This window comes from Strix aluco, chromosome 1, assembly GCF_031877795.1.
Source record: "Strix aluco isolate bStrAlu1 chromosome 1, bStrAlu1.hap1, whole genome shotgun sequence".
Lineage (NCBI taxonomy): Eukaryota > Metazoa > Chordata > Aves > Strigiformes > Strigidae > Strix > Strix aluco.
The window spans coordinates 2,935,750-2,953,948 of NC_133931.1; the positions used below are offsets into that span (position 1 = coordinate 2,935,750).

General features: G+C 39.4%; 1 protein-coding gene across 9 annotated transcripts in view; it reads left to right on the forward strand.

Moving 5' to 3' along the window:
* TSNARE1 (t-SNARE domain containing 1) overlaps window positions 1-18,199 on the forward strand; it is a 508,113-nt gene that overhangs the window by 310,967 nt on the left and 178,947 nt on the right. For all 9 annotated transcript variants that reach the window (XM_074846421.1, XM_074846412.1, XM_074846395.1 and 6 more), the window contains 2 exons: window positions 1,436-1,508; window positions 14,482-14,564. In XM_074846421.1, coding sequence (XP_074702522.1) covers window positions 1,436-1,508; window positions 14,482-14,564 — 156 coding nt within the window. The remainder of the gene's footprint in view (window positions 1-1,435; window positions 1,509-14,481; window positions 14,565-18,199) is intronic.

An 18,199-nucleotide genomic window follows, 5' to 3' on the forward strand; every position in this document is an offset into this window, starting at 1 on the left:
GGGGTTTTGTTTTTTGTTTTATTATGATTTCTCACAGCTTTTTAAACCTTTCGTTTCTCCTACTTCTTCAGTTATTCAACAATTCGGTATATTCTAGAATTCACAATGGGACTCCCAGGCTTCATTGCAAATGAATGTGATTCTACTGTATTATGTGCATTATATGATTAAATGTTATGTCACTTAACAAACTTCAGTAGGAGGACGTGGATTCATTTTGCACCATTTTCTAAATTTGCCAGTAGGGAAGCTGAGTTCTTTAGAATTGGGATGGAAGCCATTGGACCTTTTGGCATGATGGACTAGAGTTGCAAGAGGACCCAAGCAGATAAATGAATTACTGTGCAATTAGCCTTGGGAGAAGCAGATTCTTAGAAAATGTTTTCAATGCTTTAGAAATCATCCAGTTCTGGGTTCCCCAGTACAAGAAAACATGAGCATACTATTGGCCAGTCAGTCTGTGGGGTCTCCATCCTTGTATATATACAAAACCAAGTGGACGTGGCCCTGAGCAACCTGTTTTAATTGACTGCTCTGAGAAGAGGTGTTGGACTAAATGATTTCCAGAGGTTCCTGCCAACCTCAATGTTTATGTGATTCTGTGATATGTACAGCTTAACAAAACGCATCCTGTTTGAGTGTCTTGTTTTCTACTCTGCTAATGTTGCCTTACTGGTAGTGCATTTAGCAGTATCTCTATTATTATGTCTATTATTGCTAGATTAATAGTTTTTATAAGAGCCAGTGTCATATGAAGTCAACATATGCTCACATTTGCTCTTGTGTAGAGTAAGTCCTCACAAAAGAGGGAAACAAATTCACTGGCAATTTGCTGCATTATAACTGAGAAAATATTTGTGGGTTCTTCTTACACTTGAAACATATAAATGAATCCATTCATCAAACAGGTCTCTCCTTATTATCTTACCAATAAGGAGATTTCAAATTCAGTGAGTTCTTGATCATATCTTCCATCAGTTTACGAATAGTATTTTATCAGATAGATGCTATGTTGAAAGATGGCCTTTTTCTACGTAACAATCAACATTCTGGGATGAATGGCTTGCATCAACAATTTATTTTTTTTTTTGGTAAGACAAGGGTTTGCTGCTGTTGTTTTTATTGTCATTTTTTCTCTCTTAGTCCTCCACAATTCTGAAAAGCAACCGTATAATCTGATCATTCTACTTGTTTCTTATAGAAAACTTGAGTCGACTGGCTGACTTAGATCCAGCAAACAATGGCTTTAAGGGGATTTTTGATTTACTATGGGAGCTTTATAAATTTTTATTTTAATTCTACACAGACAAAGTTTTCTGTGTTTGTTTTTTTTTTTTTTTTTTTTTTTTTCTTTGCAAAGCTTGACTGTGGAACATGTCTTTTATGCTTGGTTATTCCCCATTCATCATTAATGTTAGACTTTCTGTCTTTTCAGAGTGACATGTTGGATGTGAACCAGATCATTAAAGACCTGGCCTCCATGGTGCATGAGCAAGGAGACACAATAGGTAGGTATCACATTGAAGTATGGTCTTTATAACCCTCCTGCACCATTCCAATGTGATGTTGTGTGGTCCCTCATGAACAGCTGTTTGTTGATGCTGTGATTATTTTTCCTGTGTTTTGGGCATTTTATACATCCAGTGATGTTTTGATCTGACAAACTGCCCTGTGCAATAGGATTCTCATATTAAGGATAGTTAGCTGGTATATTTAGCTTAAAATAGAATTCACAGGGAGATTAATCCATTCCCTTTTGACCATAAAAAGGAAACTGGAGAATATATAACTTTAACTGGAAAGGGATCCAATTCTTCCTTTCTACCTGGAAGTTTAATTAAAAAACAATAGTAGTAGCAATTATTGTTACGATTATTGATGGTGGTGGAGAAAATTAAGCTGCTTGCTTCTCCTAAATGGAATTTTCTTTTCATATTACAGGGTGTGTCTGATTAAATTTACAGTAGCCTAACATCATGATGTGCTCACATGCATAGTCTGAAACTTCTGCCTATTAGTTGACCTCCTCTTGCTCTCTAACTACCAGTGGCTAGGAGTGTGGTGGAGAAAACTTGGGAAAAAAGAGTAACCCCTAGTATTATCTTTCAGAGAATCCCATTACTGTCAGCCACCACTTTTTGTGAATAGAGGGATAAGATACAGTAGGTCTGCTTCTTTTAAATTTCCTCTGACCCTTGTCTTTGTCACTGCTGTCTTCAGATGCCGCTAACAACAATCAGACTTTTTTTCTGTATCTCTCATTTTGAGTATGTATCATAATACTGTGCTGTGCTTCAGAAGCAACTGTGTACTTCCAAATTTGAGATCTAACAGTCCTAAAGCCATGTTGAGGGACCTAAACTCCAGAGAAGCAAGATTTGTGGAGATATTTCTACTCTGCAGCGCTCAGCTGGAGTTCTCACTGGAGCTCCTGGGAGCTGGATCAAGTCCTAAGACAGCCATATGTAGATCATAAAAGAAGAAACTCTTCTCTGCTGTTTATTAATCACTCTGGATTTCTTTGCCAAGCTCATACCTTTGAAAGTTTCCCTTAGCATAAGATATCTCATTTCACACTGAAATGAGCTAGCTGCATCCCACTGAGAAACACCACTGAGGTTCACAGGTGCAGAAAAAAATCAAGATGATATCTAAACCCAACTTTTTAGGTTTTTTTTTTTTTTTTAAATGCATGTTTGGAAGCTCATTTTTGTACATGGATAACTTTGGAGCCTGATTCATCTCCTAAAACCACATCAGATGCTAATGCCTTGAGGGACATGACAACATACATCAGCTATCTCCAAGATACTTGTAACTCCTTTTCTTAAGGCATTATTTATTATTTTAAGATGTTGCCCATGCATAGAAGCAACTCCAGTATTAACTTGCCTGTGAGAAACACTTAGACTAAGTAGGACATTTTGTCTTTGAGCCAGCATAAGGTTTTTGTTGCTTTTATATCTGACACTTTCTTTCTTCTTCCTGTTTCACTGCAGCAGATTTTTAATAGTATCTTTAAGAGTATCTTTTCAGCCTGGCAGCTGGTCAAGGTATCTTCCCAACCAATCACTGAAAGATCCTACTGTTTATCTTTTGACATTCATATTACCCAGAAGTAAGTGAGATTAAGAATCACGAGGTAAAGGGAGTTGAGACCCCCACAGTGAAAATTCAGACACAATGATAAAAGACAATTCTCTTGGCACTTGTTTTATTTCTTTTTTTATACATTTCACCTACATGCATGAAATGAAAGCTCTGTGCGTGCTTATTTAGAAAACCCAGGGAAAATACATATCCAGGGAATGTGAGGAGCGCCACTCAGCAAAACGCTCCCAGGGCTGTAGAGAAAAGCACTCTCTGGTTCACCTGAGCTGGAAAGAATTAATGGAAAGAAATTGTCTGGCCTATGCATGGCACAGGCAGAGTAATGCATACTTCTTACAAAAACCTAAAATTAGTTTTGCTAGTGTGTGGGCCAGTTTCTTAATGAATACATCCATAACCCTCCCCAGGGCAGAGGGCAATTTCTGCCATGCAAAGGGGAAATAGATGAGGGGAAACGCAGACTCAGGGCAGCATGTCTCTGTTATTTTTTATCTTCTGCAAATAAACTCCATGCCTGTGTTCCTAGTCATGGCATCTCCTTGATATGAACATTTTGCTAAGCATTACCGTATCAGTAAGTCCAAGCTGTCAAAGCCAAAACAAGCTGGTGGCCTAGCTTACCTTTGAATCAACAGAAAGAGTCTTTTCAGCACAGTCTTACAGAAGATCTTGACAAAAGCATCCCTATGCAGCTTCATCACATGGGGTGCTGGTAAGGGGAAAGAGTGTGAGGAGTAGAGCACTCATAGGAGAAATCAGTAATTGGCTGTGGAATTAGTGTCGGCAACATGGTTTTGGGTTCTAAATCCATGCGACCCTGTTTGCAGATTCAGCATCTTCTTGGGAGAGGTGGGATCCACCTAACCAGGCAGGGCAAAACTATTTTCACCAGTAGGATGGCTGACTTCATAAAGAGGTCTTTAAACTAGGAATGATGGTAGAGGGATGGGGTGACCAGCAGTCATGTGAGGGAGCACTGAACAGGACTGCTGAATAAAGGTCATGGGGCGGTATGGCAGGAAGGGTTCACAAAGTCATCAAGATGGGGCCTGGGCTGGGCCACCTCTAGTACTTGCATGTAGGCAGCAAGCTGCCTACAAGGCACCATTGCAGATAAATACCCCAAACCATCTCCAGGAGCTCAGCATACTGGGATGCATCTCTGAAGTGCCATACACTAATACACACAGTATGGGGAATAAACATGAAGAGTTAGAGAGCTGTGTGCAGTTGCAGAGCCATGGGGTCGTGGAGCCATGGTATGGCTCCCATGTCAGGGGTGTTGCATTAGAAGGATCCAGGCTCCTTAGGAAGGACAGGATAGGAAGATGAGGAGGAGGAGTCACCCTTTATGTAAGAGAGCAGTTGGAGTGCTTGGAGCTATGCCTGGGGATGGATGAGGAACTGATGAAGAGTTTATGTGTTAGGATTAAAAAGAGGACTGGCAAAGAGGGCATTGTACTGGTTGTCTGCTATAGGCCATCTGATCAGGAAAAACAAGTGGATGAGGCCCTCTGCAGACAGCTAGGAGCAGCTTCACGTTCACAGGCCCTGGTCTTCAAGGGGACCTTCAACCACCCCAATATCTGTTACAGGGATAACACAGCAAACAATCCAAGAGGTTCTGGAGTCCGTTGATAATAACTTTGTGGATCTGATGCACAAATGACAATATCTCCGGGTGTCTAGAAGAGGGCCATCTCCAATGCTAAACTTTATTTACATGGTAACAGAAGGGTTCTTCAGCCAAAAGCACCCAAAGAAAGGATTAGGGACTTGGTACTGTGAGAGGTAAATTATGTTGGGGTTGATTGCTGGAGCAACAGTCACTTATTTCTATGCTCGTAAATGGCCACTCAACTGAACTACAAGTGCCTCAACAGTTTGAAACATTCCCAGTGTTTCATACTGAACATCATTATTTTACATGTACAAGCTTGTTCTTCTATTTGCCGTGCTGGGATAAATAGAGACAGTTCCATTAAACAAATTTTATAACTGCTGTTTGGGAGAAGAGAATCCCCAGTTCCTCTGAAGAAAGTGTCAGCAATGCAGCTGCCACTATTTGTATTAGTACCTCATGAAGGCGAGTGCATATTTGTCTACCTCTGTAGGCTTCTGCCTGTGTTGTAACAGAGAATAAAGATGACCTGAATAATACAGTTATTGCATTCTTTTTGCCTAAGGCAAAAGAAAATGCTGTTCTCTTTTTGTTTTAGAGGAGCTGTTTTTCCATCCTACCTGCGTATGTAACCTTACTAGTTATGCCAAAATAACATGCAAGATCTACATCCCTTATCTAAACTACTGTCATTCAACTTTCACCACTTATACCACTGCAGCTCCATCACATTTCTCAAAGCCACAAAGAAAGACCCACATTGTTCTGCAAACATTTACACTTTTAAAAGAGTCACGTTTCTTCCCCTTGGACGGTTTTTGAACCAACTTTCTGCCAGTGTATCTGTGACATCCCCAACTCCCTAAAATGGGAAGAGATCCCAAGATCACATACTGGCCACCTATTTTAAGATTACAGCAGCAGAGACACAGCAACCTCTACCAGTCCTCTACCTCTTTGTGCAGACCAAAATGTATACAAATCTATGCACAGCATATTCCCCTTTCTGGAAGAAGACCCCACTGCATCAAGCAAAAGAATTTCTCTGACTTTCTTTTTCTTCTATTACTTTTCCAGGCTTAGATCTTGGTGCTACTAATGTTTCACTTCACTCTTGAAGTCTGGACACTTTATATTTGAAAATAATAGGGTGAAGAAACTGCATAACATGATATAAAGTGGATGCTCCCTCACTTTACAAACATCACTACATGGTATCTGTCAGACTAGAGCCCACAGACCTGCCAAGATAAATATAAACATGGCAGCTGGTGCTTTTCTTCAGTCTCAGAAGAACTTCCCGGTGGTGTCAATATATTCAGTCCTCAAGTACTGCTGGTGCTCACTGATATACCACATTGTCACTTATTGCCTAATGATAATAATAATAAACCTCCTTCAAAGTAAAATATATTTTCATGAATGCAAACATATTGCTTATTTTAGAAGCTTTTGAAGGTAGGGAGGGGTTTTTTTAGGTTTGGGGGTTTTTTGTTGGGTTGTTTTTTTTGTTTTTTTTTTTTTTTACCTGTGAAATCAGCTCAGTTTTGTTGCTTGTTTTAAATACTGTTGCCTTTCTGACCTGAAGTCTGGTTTAACAAGTAGACACTGTCAAGAGTCAAGAGGGTCCATTAGCACTCTTCCACACATGTCCTCCCCCAGTCTGACTGCCTGAATGGCACAACCAAGACTCTGTTGTCAGATACGCTAATGCAAACAGAGCTCGGAAATCATTCAACTGGATCCTTAACTAAATGCTCCTGAGTTATGTGTCTCAGTTGGGACATCTGCAGAAAATGAACACGTCTTGAGAATGGTCCCTGAATACCTGAATGTAACAGCCTTAATATCTACGTTCAGTTGAATGTGGTCTGCAAAGTCTCTCATTTGGTTAAGTTTCCTAAGTGATCTCAGAGGAGGCTATTATGTGAATGGGTACATTTACGTTCTTATTGGTTCCTGATGAATTGGGAAATCTTCTCTTGTCTCTCTTGCTTTCAGCCACTTGTTGAGACATGGAGTTACACGTCAGTACAGAGCATAGACCATGCAGGAAGGGTACACTGGAGTATTTCTGAATCAGTGATAATTTATTCCACTTCACACTCACCTCCCAAGAAACCTCCAGTTTCTTTGTGCACCCTGGGTACATGTCCTGTCATCAACTTGTTGTTCTGTTATCAAAGTCTAACAAAGCTTTATTGTAAACCACCCCAGCTGCTGAAATTGCTTAGTCTTACTGCCCTTAATTGCCTTGTAGACAACAATTTAAAGGTTACAACATTGTGTATACCACTGACCTTGCTCTCCCTGGTTATCTGGGCTGCAGCAGCAGTGGCCTCCCCTATTACTTTTTACATGATCATGACTTTGGACAGTGCTGAAGATTCCGTAAGGTTCTCGGTTTCATGTTGGGCACAGGTTGATGACCATGACTACAAGTGAATTGCTGGAGTCAGGTGTGGGGTACCATGATCTCTGACCAACTCATCTAACTCAAGATAACAGGCAGCACAAATAATGAATCAGCTTTTGTGCTTCGTTCCTGTTTCTGCTCTCTGTGAGCGTGAGTTTTTGTGTCTTCCCTTGTGTGTGGACTTTTACATTTAACTCTAGTGCTGACAGTGCTGACAACACAGCACATGCCGGTTTATAAGGAAAAGAATAATGGATGACTCTACACTTGCAAATTTACTAATGCCTAAAGATTTGACTGCTGTTCTGTGTTTGACCGTCAGAATGTGACTGGGCTGGTATACTTGCAGTTAATGAGCCAGCTAATTTTGTACAAGAAAAAAGGCTCTTCCTTTTATGAGGTTTATTGCCACCAGTAAGATTCTTCTCACACCAATTTATCCGAAGTAATTTTTGGGAAGTTGGAACTTCCATGTTCTCTTTTTCTGGTAATGCTGCAATTGAGCAATAAATGTCATAAAGGCAGAAGATGCCCAGGTGGTTGCTTTATTTCTGCTGGGAGGTGTTATATTCTGCCATAGACGGACTGTGTTTGGGAGGCCATGGCTTGAGCGGTTTAAGTAGATCAAACAAGACATGTAAAGCAAAAGGGGTCAAGCAAGTTGTAAATATCAGTGACTTTACTTTGTAGGTAAAATATATGATCTTTCCAAGACAGCAAACAGAAATAAAGTATATTTATTTCTATGAATCATTACCCCTATGATCCTCATTTATTCCTGTGACAAACTCAGATTGACAATTCTTTCATCAGTTGACTGAGCTGTAGGGCTCAATAGCATATGCAGTCAGCTGTGTGATGGAAGGTGAGTTGTTAATTGTAGATGAAAGTGGACTTCTGAAAAATGTGGCATGCAACTGAAATTAAGGCATTTATCCAAACATTGTCAATTCATGACCTGGATTTTAAAAAACAAATATGATTATTTTGATCTTTTCTTTCTTTTTTGTAATTTTAAAGATATTTACTTGCAGTTTGAAATAGTATTTCTTTAAATTGGATGTCTTATAGAATTAAAAAAAAAAAGTGTGGAGTTTACATCACAAGGAAAAAGAAAGAGTGTGCTACAGAGAAATAGCTGGAATTTCCCAATCAAAACTAGATTGAGTGCTGTTTTGCTCTTTAATTTACTTTCAGAGATTATTTTAGGAAAAAAAAAGAAAATCTGACATGCCTGTAAATTTCTGCACAAAAAATGTCTTGTTGAAATATCTTTTTTCATCACAGAAAGAAGGAAATGGAAAAAATAAAAGTGAATCAGGTCTATTGCCATGCTACGATACCCTCCTATTTGCAAATTTTGTGGGATTAAAACCGGAGCCTTGGATTACCCAAAGCCATCTGAGAGCATCATATGGGGCCTGTGGACACCTCAGTTAGGTATCTGAAAATGTACACCAGGCAATGAGGGTAGAGGCCATACCATGCACCCTCAGGAAACTCTTCATATGCTGACTCTTCTCCTGTGGTAAATATCAGTAATTTGAGACCACTTGTCTCTGCAAGAAAGAACAGTGAATTGCTTTGCATCTGCTAAAGTGGCAATGTTTCTGCACCCTACCATTTAGCACAGAGCAAATGATATGAGATACCTTATTCTCTGGTAGGATGTGCTATTTTCCAATAGATATACTCAGGACAATGTTTGAATTTTAAATCCCTGGAAGATGTATCCTGGCAGGCATGGCAAACCTCTGGCAGGGCAATACCATTTTTCAGCACATACATATGTAGCAGATACTTGACATTTCCAAGATGCATTTCAAGGACAGTATAAATCACTCAGGAGCTGAAGTGTTGTAATTTATGCTCGTGTTTGGACATTGGCTTATAGCTGTTATTCATAGACTAGGGCTTTGGGCTGTTGGCTGAAGAAAACCAGCAAGAAGAGCTGGTTATGACATTTTAGGCTAGTTTAAATAGTCTTCCCAGACCTGCCTGGAAAATCAGGGTGAGTGATGGTTCCGTGCCTCAGTCCGTACCTCTGAGGGTCATGGTGTGTTACTGTGTGGAAGAATGAGAGCTCTGCTAAAATCAAATAAAGCCAGGTTCTATCTGCCTTTTGTTAGAAGTAATAACCACAGATCCTGATGACTCGTGGAGCTGCAAATTGTATTTCATTGCACCAGTCTAAGCCAGTGTGACCCATTTAGCTTTAGTTTAGCATACAGGCAAGATTATTTTGTAAATCCTCTTGTGTGCAGAATTTATAGCTTGACGTTTACATTGAAGTTTGGAAATTACTAACCCTAAGACATTTTAAACTTCACTGCAGAAGAGCTGCCATAGTTTTCCTCCTCCTTAACATCCACAGTTGTGCCTGTAGAGAGCCTGAGGGTCCTTTGTTCGTGGAATGACACTCACTTAAAACTCCCCAAGTACATAGCAATTAGAATGGGCAAAATACATTTTCACGCTGAAAGCAATTTCACTCCAAACTTGTTTTTTAATTAGGAAAGAAACCTTTATATATTACCAAAATACGTGCTTGCTTTTTTTTTTTTTTTTATTGTGCTTCTCAGTATGTTAAATTTATTATTTTTAGCCAGAAGTTGTAGTGATAAAAGAGGGTTAAGCTTATTAAAGTGCTAAAAATAAAAGCGTACTATGAAACCTGAAGGGGCCCATTTTGGTTACTGCCAAGTGGGAGTGTTTTAAAATTCTCATTCACAAGTTCACTTTCCTGTCTTTCAAGCGGTTTTACTGAAAATGCTGCCTTGTGAAACCAGTCCACTGTTGCTACTATACTCAGGTCATACAGGTTGATTCCTTGATACATTAGGAAAAAGATCCTACTCCAGCCACCATCACTCCAGTAATTTCACATATAAAACTCCTGTTGGTCATTAGCATGGCTTGATCTCAGAAGACAGGTAAATAGATAGAGTTGAAAGACATCTGTTAGGGCCATCCATGGTTTCTGTCTCTGTGTGACAAGTGTATCATAAAATCATAACAAATTACATCAAAGAGCTGGTTAGATCAGTCGCTTTCACTACTCCTATTGAAAAGGATGTGTTTTAGCTGGAAAATGGAAATATTTTCCTAATTCCTGGGTGCATTTGTTTGAACCTCCATCTGCCTTGGCGCAGCCCTGTCCCTCAATTTAATAAAATGACAAGCACATCTCCTTAAGGTTTTTGTTTGTTTACAAACTGTGCCATATATTTGTCATCACAGACTGAGGACAGAAAATTGTTGTGGGATTCAGGCTTTTTGGAAAATCCGAGACCCAGGGCTGGGTTATCTCACCTATTTGGGAACAGGCACCATTTCTTCATACCAAAGCCAAAGAGAAATGAAAAGACCAACCCCTCCAGAAGTTTTTTTCAGTCTACTTAGGATCCTACCGCCCTTCTGGAAATACTTGTCTCTCCATCCGCAAACAAAGCACCTTGCAAGGAGACTGGAAGTGAGCAGGGTGAAGCTGTGAACCATCACTAGCATTCAGCAAAGATGCACTGAAATAGCTGTGACACATTCATCATTGACTTATTAACATCATTGACTTACCAACATCACTGACTTATTACTTACTTACCCAAATTCTCTTCCTTCCTTTGCTTTCCTGTGTTAATCAGCAGAAATATCTAGTTAAATTGTGTTACATATTTATGTCTCATTTTTATAGAGTTTTAGTGCTGGTTTTGTGGTTTTTTGTATGTTTTAGTTTTCCCCCTGTGTCTCAGGATAACAAGTTTATTCAAAACAATTTTTAAATGGGAGGTTTGCTTATTCTAAGGATGGTATTGCTCCATTAGGAGAACAACTGAGCAGAAACACTGCCACCAGGGTCCAGCATCTTCCTGTAACATCACATCAACTCATATAGGACATATAGCACACGTCCGTCCTCCTTGTGAAAGCCTGTGCTGGGAAAAATGTAGATGATGTTTACAAAACACAGTGCATAACATATGATTAGCCCATTCCATGTAGTGCTAAGGGGGTGTTTACAGTGTTTAATTTTGTGTAACGAAGGCAAATCTCCTTAGGCCTCCCAGCAGGCAGCGGAAAACACTAGATACCTCTAGAGGACCATTTTAGGAAGATAAATTAAGCTCCTTCTGTGACTTCCCCCTGCCCAAAAAAGAGCACAGATTACTCTTGTTTTAGTAGGGTGGATACCTTTCATAAATTTCTCCTCTATAGCTCTTCTATGCCTAAATTATTAATTTTCTGACGACAATCAAACTTTAAGAGGCATTGAGTAGTGAAGGGTGTCTGCACTAAGGTCCTAGGAAACATCAGATACATGAGCAAGTTCTGTTACTGTGATTAGTCAGTTGTCAAGGTGTTCAGCACACTCCCCCTACCCCTTCCAAATTGCCCCAATGCCCCCATCCTTTCCAAATCCCATCACAAAGTAGCTTAAAACATGGAGGTACTTTCCTACATAATGTTGTATTTTTTAACCCAAACTTTGTGTTTCTAAAATTAACAGGTGTCCCAGCAGGATACATTCTTAGTTTTGGTTCAATTTTTTACCTGATTTTTTTCTTCTTTTTTTCCCCATCCTAACATGTGTCACAGCTTGGCTGTAGGAAAGCTATGGCATGTTGGAGCTTTGAGTGGTCAGGATCTGAACTGATGCAAACTGGTGTTGTCCCAGTGGCTAGTTCTTATGGATTACCACAGAATGTATAAAAATATTTTTAGGCAAAACCAGTCTGGTTAACTATGCATCATATAGTCATGCTTAACCATAGAAGTAAATACTTGTCAACAACTAGGCAACTAAGAATTTGTCACCTTGGGTGAGTGACAGGTTATTCTAGCTGATGCATCCCCTCTGTGTTAATGACCTGCTAACTCTTTTGTTTTCTCTGCCTCGTGCCCTGTTGTTTCCATATGCCTCATACAAACAGTGCTGGAAATTGGACTGGAACTTGTAGTTGCCAATTACACAGCACTGTCTTAACATGCAAACATGGAAAGAAAGCACTTGCTTGTCCTACAAAGCCAATCTAGCCCATAGACCTACCACTTCTCAGCTATATCTCAGTTCTAACCAGAAAACATCAAATGTCCCTCTACTGCTACTCCTATGAAATATATAGAATGACCAATTACTGACTTGTGGGTCAGCCTCAACGTTTGGCTGGAAATACATCAGAGCCAGCCCTGGAGTTGGGATATTTATTCTTTTTAACCAGAAGTGTGATACCAATTGTCCAATAGCACTTGTGGAGATGTGGTAGTAGGATTTTCCTTGTAAACTCACCTAGGTCCTCATTATTATCAAGTGACAGTTTGAAATCTGTCTACCATGTTTCACTCACAAGAAACACCTTGTTTCTCAGGCACACCTATTTGAGGTACACCCTGGGTAGATCCACTCACATGACTAAAATGTTGTTCACTGCAGTGTGCTGTTGTGTCATTCATGTTTCTGTTCATCATTTTTGGTAATTCAGCACCATTTTTTTCTACTGGTATTGAAAAGAAAAACCTGATACTTTCCCAGAAATGCCTTCAGCTCAATGCAATACTGGGCATAAACTCTTCAAGGCTGTCACACTGATGTGTGCGTGTGTGTGGATGCAGCTCTTCTAAGGCTCTGTGAAAGAAAATTTGATATTTCTTCTTACATAAAGGTTTTGTTCTTGGAAGCCCTTTGATCTCTTCCTGATGAGTCTTGAATGCAAGGAAAGCATTTGGGCAGATGTCAGTGATATCAACCAAGGCCTGTGGTGTAAAACTCTTAATAAAAATGGTTTTAGAAGCATTGGATATAGCCAATAAAATTATGCTATATCATTCTATAAAGGTGCTGGCCATGTAGTTTTCTTCTTGTGTACTGCAGCATGCATAATCTAAAATAAAAGAAATGGAAAACCATCTCTCCCAGATTTAATACAAGACTTCTAACAGGTTTCCAAGTTTTAAGCTGAAGTTTGTTTATTCCATGGTTCTGTTGGTTTGCAATTTCTTTGCTCTTTTGTTTTGAGTTATCAGAAATTCATAATTACATTAACAGACTTGAAACACTGTTTCACTTAAAAATGGAAAAAACGTGAACAAAATCACTTTCCACAGTTTATCTGAAAACCCTAATTTCTGTACCCGTCACAAGAGTGGCCAGACTAATTAATGTTCTTTCATTCAAAAACAAAAGAATAAATTACTTAAATCTTCTGTGGCATGTCTTAATCCAACTCCTAATACCATCAGTTGAAGAATTTCTATTCATTTTATTAAGGATTAGAGAAATCCCTGGAACCTTATTCTCAAATTTCTACCTGTGGCTGAATTCCTCCTGACTATTTTCATATACTCCATGGTGTAATATTGGCTCAAAAACAGACAGATGCAGACCAAGTGCACATAATTTTCCATTGTGACCAGCAATTATTGGCTGTATATCTCTTAGGGGACAAGCTGGTCAAGATTTCTAAGATTTCTGCTGGAAACACAAACCCTTATTTGCAGATTTTATACCATAGGTGTCGTGCTTTCTAAGCACAGCTCTGGAGTAAAAGTTAATACTTGTCTTTGATGAAAGTAGAGAGCTGCCAGCTGTAATGTGTAGCTGGTAATCTTTCTTTTCTAGTCTCATTTTGATTCTTCATGGTTCCTCCAGCTTCCCCCAATGTCAGACCTAGCAATCTAAGTTGAGATACTTCTCCCTTAATTTTAGGTACTGGCAATATGTCTCAATCTCAGCCTTCTGTACAAACCTCCATTGCAGCTTGGAAATGTGATCCAGGAGTTTAGGTTGTGATTCGTCTAATCTGTTCAGCAGCAGGCAGCTATTGCAGAGGGAGATGAATTGCACACTGTGGACTGGCCCTCTGTTGACCATGACAGTGTCCGACGTGACTTGCTCAAATTCAGACACCTGGGGATGGTCAATAACCCACATGTACTCAGATGAATCTTATCCCTGAGCTCTAATAATGATATAATTTCAGATACATTGTCATGTCCTTTCTGTAATTTAACTCTAGTAAATTTAACTCTATTAAATTTACCAGCTTTCCTTTGAATTCCCTATCACTCTTCTCATTGGTTTCAGTGGGAGTGGGATGAGCTGCTAACCTCCGTCCTGTCTGGGGACACATGGAGAGCTGTCAGTCATACTGCTTCTGATTGATGGGTTAGGTATTCATCAAAATGGGTGACGTTCCTGTTTCCCTGTAGTAATAGAGCTTGCAAACAAGAAGCTGCTCATCTCTCTATGTCCATGAGTAAATTGCTGAATTGCTGTTGGTATAAAGTCTTTGTTTTAGGTTTGTACCCTGTAATTATCTTCTATTATCTTAATTTGCAGATAGTATTGAAGCCAACATTGAGACTGCATCTTCTAATGTAGAATCAGCCAATGAGCAGTTGGCGAAAGCCAGTCAGCACCAAGTAAGTGGGTCTTAAAAACCCTACGGGTACATTCAATAATAATAGTTAAAATAAAGAGAACACTTGGCAGCTGTGAACCACATAGCACATGGGCTGCATTGCATTTGTGCTACCTGGAAAGATGATAAAGCATATTCTAAGTAAGAGGTAAACTTTTTTCTTATATATATCATTAAATTACTGTAGCATTGACAATTTGCATTAGGGTAGTCATTAAGAGATCTGCATATTAAAGTGACATTTCCCAGTAGGAAACTCAACAATTAGCTACTGTTTTTCTTGGAAAGACGTCAGAAAAAGTGCATCATTTAAGTGTATATGTGCTTCTTATTGGAGTGTTTTCCTATAATCAGGAAACAGTGCTTTTCAAAAACAACTGAGTTGTCAAAAGACATGATGTGGTTGGTGAATAATGGCTATGGGAATGGTGTTCAGCACTTTTTAAAGGCAATTAGAGGGTGGGTTTTGTGGTCTTTTTCTTCATTGGAGCAAGAATAACACACACAAAAACATTAATCTTTTTGAAAATAGCTTGATCAGAAAGAACTCTTCAATGGTTATAGTTAGTACTTTCTAGAGATGAGGGGGGGGAAGTGAACAAAGAAAAAAAAATGTTATTGCTCTCATTGGATTGACAGAACAAAAGCTGTTAGTTTACTTCTTTCCTCAATCGTAAATCAGTTTGTTGAAGTCCAAAGTGAGTTTCGTGTACCTGAAATCTTGTTACGACAAAATATAGCTGAGGTCCATGCGAGTACATAGTGCCTCCTTGTTGGTCCTTGGACACAATGAATTCTGAATGTCTGGGGCAAACCTCTAGACCAAAGGAGTAAGAGCCATAGGTATTTTACTCCACTGAAAAGGGGTAATGTGATTCAAAAATTATCCACAGCTCATTTTCTGGTGAAATGTACTTTGGAAATTGTGAGTTATAAGAACAACTCTTGTAAAACTTTGATATTGTAGAAAATAAGTGTGGTCTTCAGCTACATTTTAGTTTTAAAGACATATATATTCAAGATAATGTGTGTCACCCTGCACGTAATCCTGGATTTACTTTGAAAATAGCCTGTTGCTTTTCTACTGCATGAAGTCTAAAATGAGACTAGAATAAATTTATTACTTGACAGTAAGGCCCGTCGCAAAGCTGCAAATAAGTTAATGACAATTTTGGCTAAGAAAGTCAAAGAGTAGTCAGGCAGAAAATGAACGCAGCACAGTGTAAAGGATCTGCTTCCTTGAGCCAGCTGGAGCTGCTGAAATAACCTGCCCAGTTAGGAGGGCTTTTATGCTTTGGATATGTTGATCAAGATGAAGGTATAGCCAGTTTTATCAAGTCATAAGGCATAAATGTGTACTGACTGGTATTTATGGGAAAACACCTGAGAGTCTCCCTTGCCCTTGAAACAAGCCTGCATAGACTGATATCACTTAGAAAAATTCTGCTGCCAAAGAAAATGTGCAATCCAGATCTCCTGTAGAGGACAGCTAGCTATCCTGTACACTACTGGATGAGGATGACCAGACAAATGTGTGCACCCCCAGCTTGCTCTCTGTCACCTCTTTCATGAGGCTCCCTGAGACACGGACAGAAAATGAGGTGAAGGTTTTGTGACTTTGATTGCTGGCCTGCTCTCTGGGGTTTGTCAAATGGCGTAGGACTCCTCCTCTGACATGATATCTGCTCGTCTTACATCCTTTAGGAAATTGTCTCCGTAATATGACAAGAAGGGTCCTAGTCCCGCAGCCCTCAAGGGCTTTTGTAGGAAGCAATGTTGGTGCCACTTGCATACATATGGATAATGCAATGCGAGTATAGGTCATCCTCCCAGGTTGCACGTGTGATTTTGGCTGGTTTAGAAATGTCTAGAATGAATTTGGGAGAACGATCAGCCAGATGGCTTTGGGAGTGAACTGCTTTCAAGGGAGCTGCCTTAGTTTTACACACTTTAAATTCCCTCTGTACTCTTCTGTGCTTCTCAGAGGTCAAAACACGGACTGTTTTTTAAATCTTACTGAGTAGTTTTCCTTCTTTTGTTAAACTGCCAATTCATTAATGTATTTGGCTGTTACCTACAACCTCTAGTACAGTGTGATTGTCCTGTAAATGCAGACTGGCTTACACACATTTGTTATTCATTCCTATTTGTATGTATATATGTATATAAATGTGTGTGTGTATATAGTATTTTTATATCGACAAATGTATACATGAATTGAGAAATCAGAAATGTCAACCTTGCTGAAACATTCAAGCTCAAGACCTACTGTAGACCTTAATGAATGGATTTCTGTCAGGAATTAAGTAACTGGTTATTTAACATAATGTTTGCATATAATGCAATGCAGTCAGCTTCAACAGTACAGCTTGGAGCACCAGTCCCAACCTGTACATTAACATAACAAAGCATCAGTGAACACCTTTTCTTTAACTAGTACAAAATAAGGCATTTAGGTTCCCTGAAATGATACAAATGTTTAAACAAATGTAAATATCTTTCTGCTGAGCTCCTTTGTCTGCATTTTACATTTTGTAAGGTGCTCTTTCATCCTGAGATGTGTATGCTAACAGTGTTTTATTACTCTGTGTGAATTCTGATGTCCCTCTAAACTCTTCACCCACCCACAAAAAAAAAAAACAACAAACTAAAACACAACAGCCTGCCCCCCCCCCCCCCAACAATGCTAAAGAACATCTGAGGGAAATATATGGTAAGTAAGGTAGCGGTGACCAACTTTCAGGCTGGACAAGGCTGTGAGGTGGCTCAGCGCAGCCCTCAGCCAGCCCCTGCTCTCAGCCCAGGGAAGGGAGCAGTAGGTGTCCGTGCAAATGATTCTGCTTCCCTCCTCTCTGTTCCCTGCCATCTCCTACCCCTTTTCAATGGATGTGTACTTGCAGGCTGCATCATGAGGTAGGTGTAACTCTTTGCCTGTCACCACAGAGAAGTGAGATACCAAATAGCAACCCTTTTGTGTCTCCATTGACATAAGGCAGCTTGTCTCAGCAAAAGGGTTGGGCAGGATCAGACAGCTCGGAAAAGTAGATATTCTCAATTTATCATTATGCTCTTGATCTCAGATGCCACAGGAAGTCCCTAAGTCCATGCTGGGTAACATAACTGTCACCCACATTATTGTCTGTAGTCCCTCTTCCCAACTGTAGACTTCACCCCCTGATAGTAACACTTTCTTCCTTCACCAGGTAAATTCACTAAGGAGTCTTGGTTGTCAGATATTACAGAGACTCTATGGACTATATAGAAAAATACCAATACCCATAACGCCTATCCCTCATGTAGGAAAAGTTTATCTTCTTCTATTTTCCATAAAGTTTCTCCTGCCATTGTAAATCATTGTATATGTTCTGATTTCAGCACTGCTTAATTTATATTAGTTGATAGGTACTTGCTATATCTGTGCTGCAATAGAGGATGTGGTAGATGAACTTGTAATTAATCATTAGCAAAAAAGTTATTACGTCCCAGAGAAATTAAAGGTTTAGTGGAAGCTGCCAGAGCTTTGGAAGAAATACTTTTTTAAAAAAATTCTTAGCAGATTTTTTTCACCTCATTTTAACTTATTACAGAATAATTGTTTGTGCTTAAACTTATTTTTACTACAAGTAGCAGTTAAAC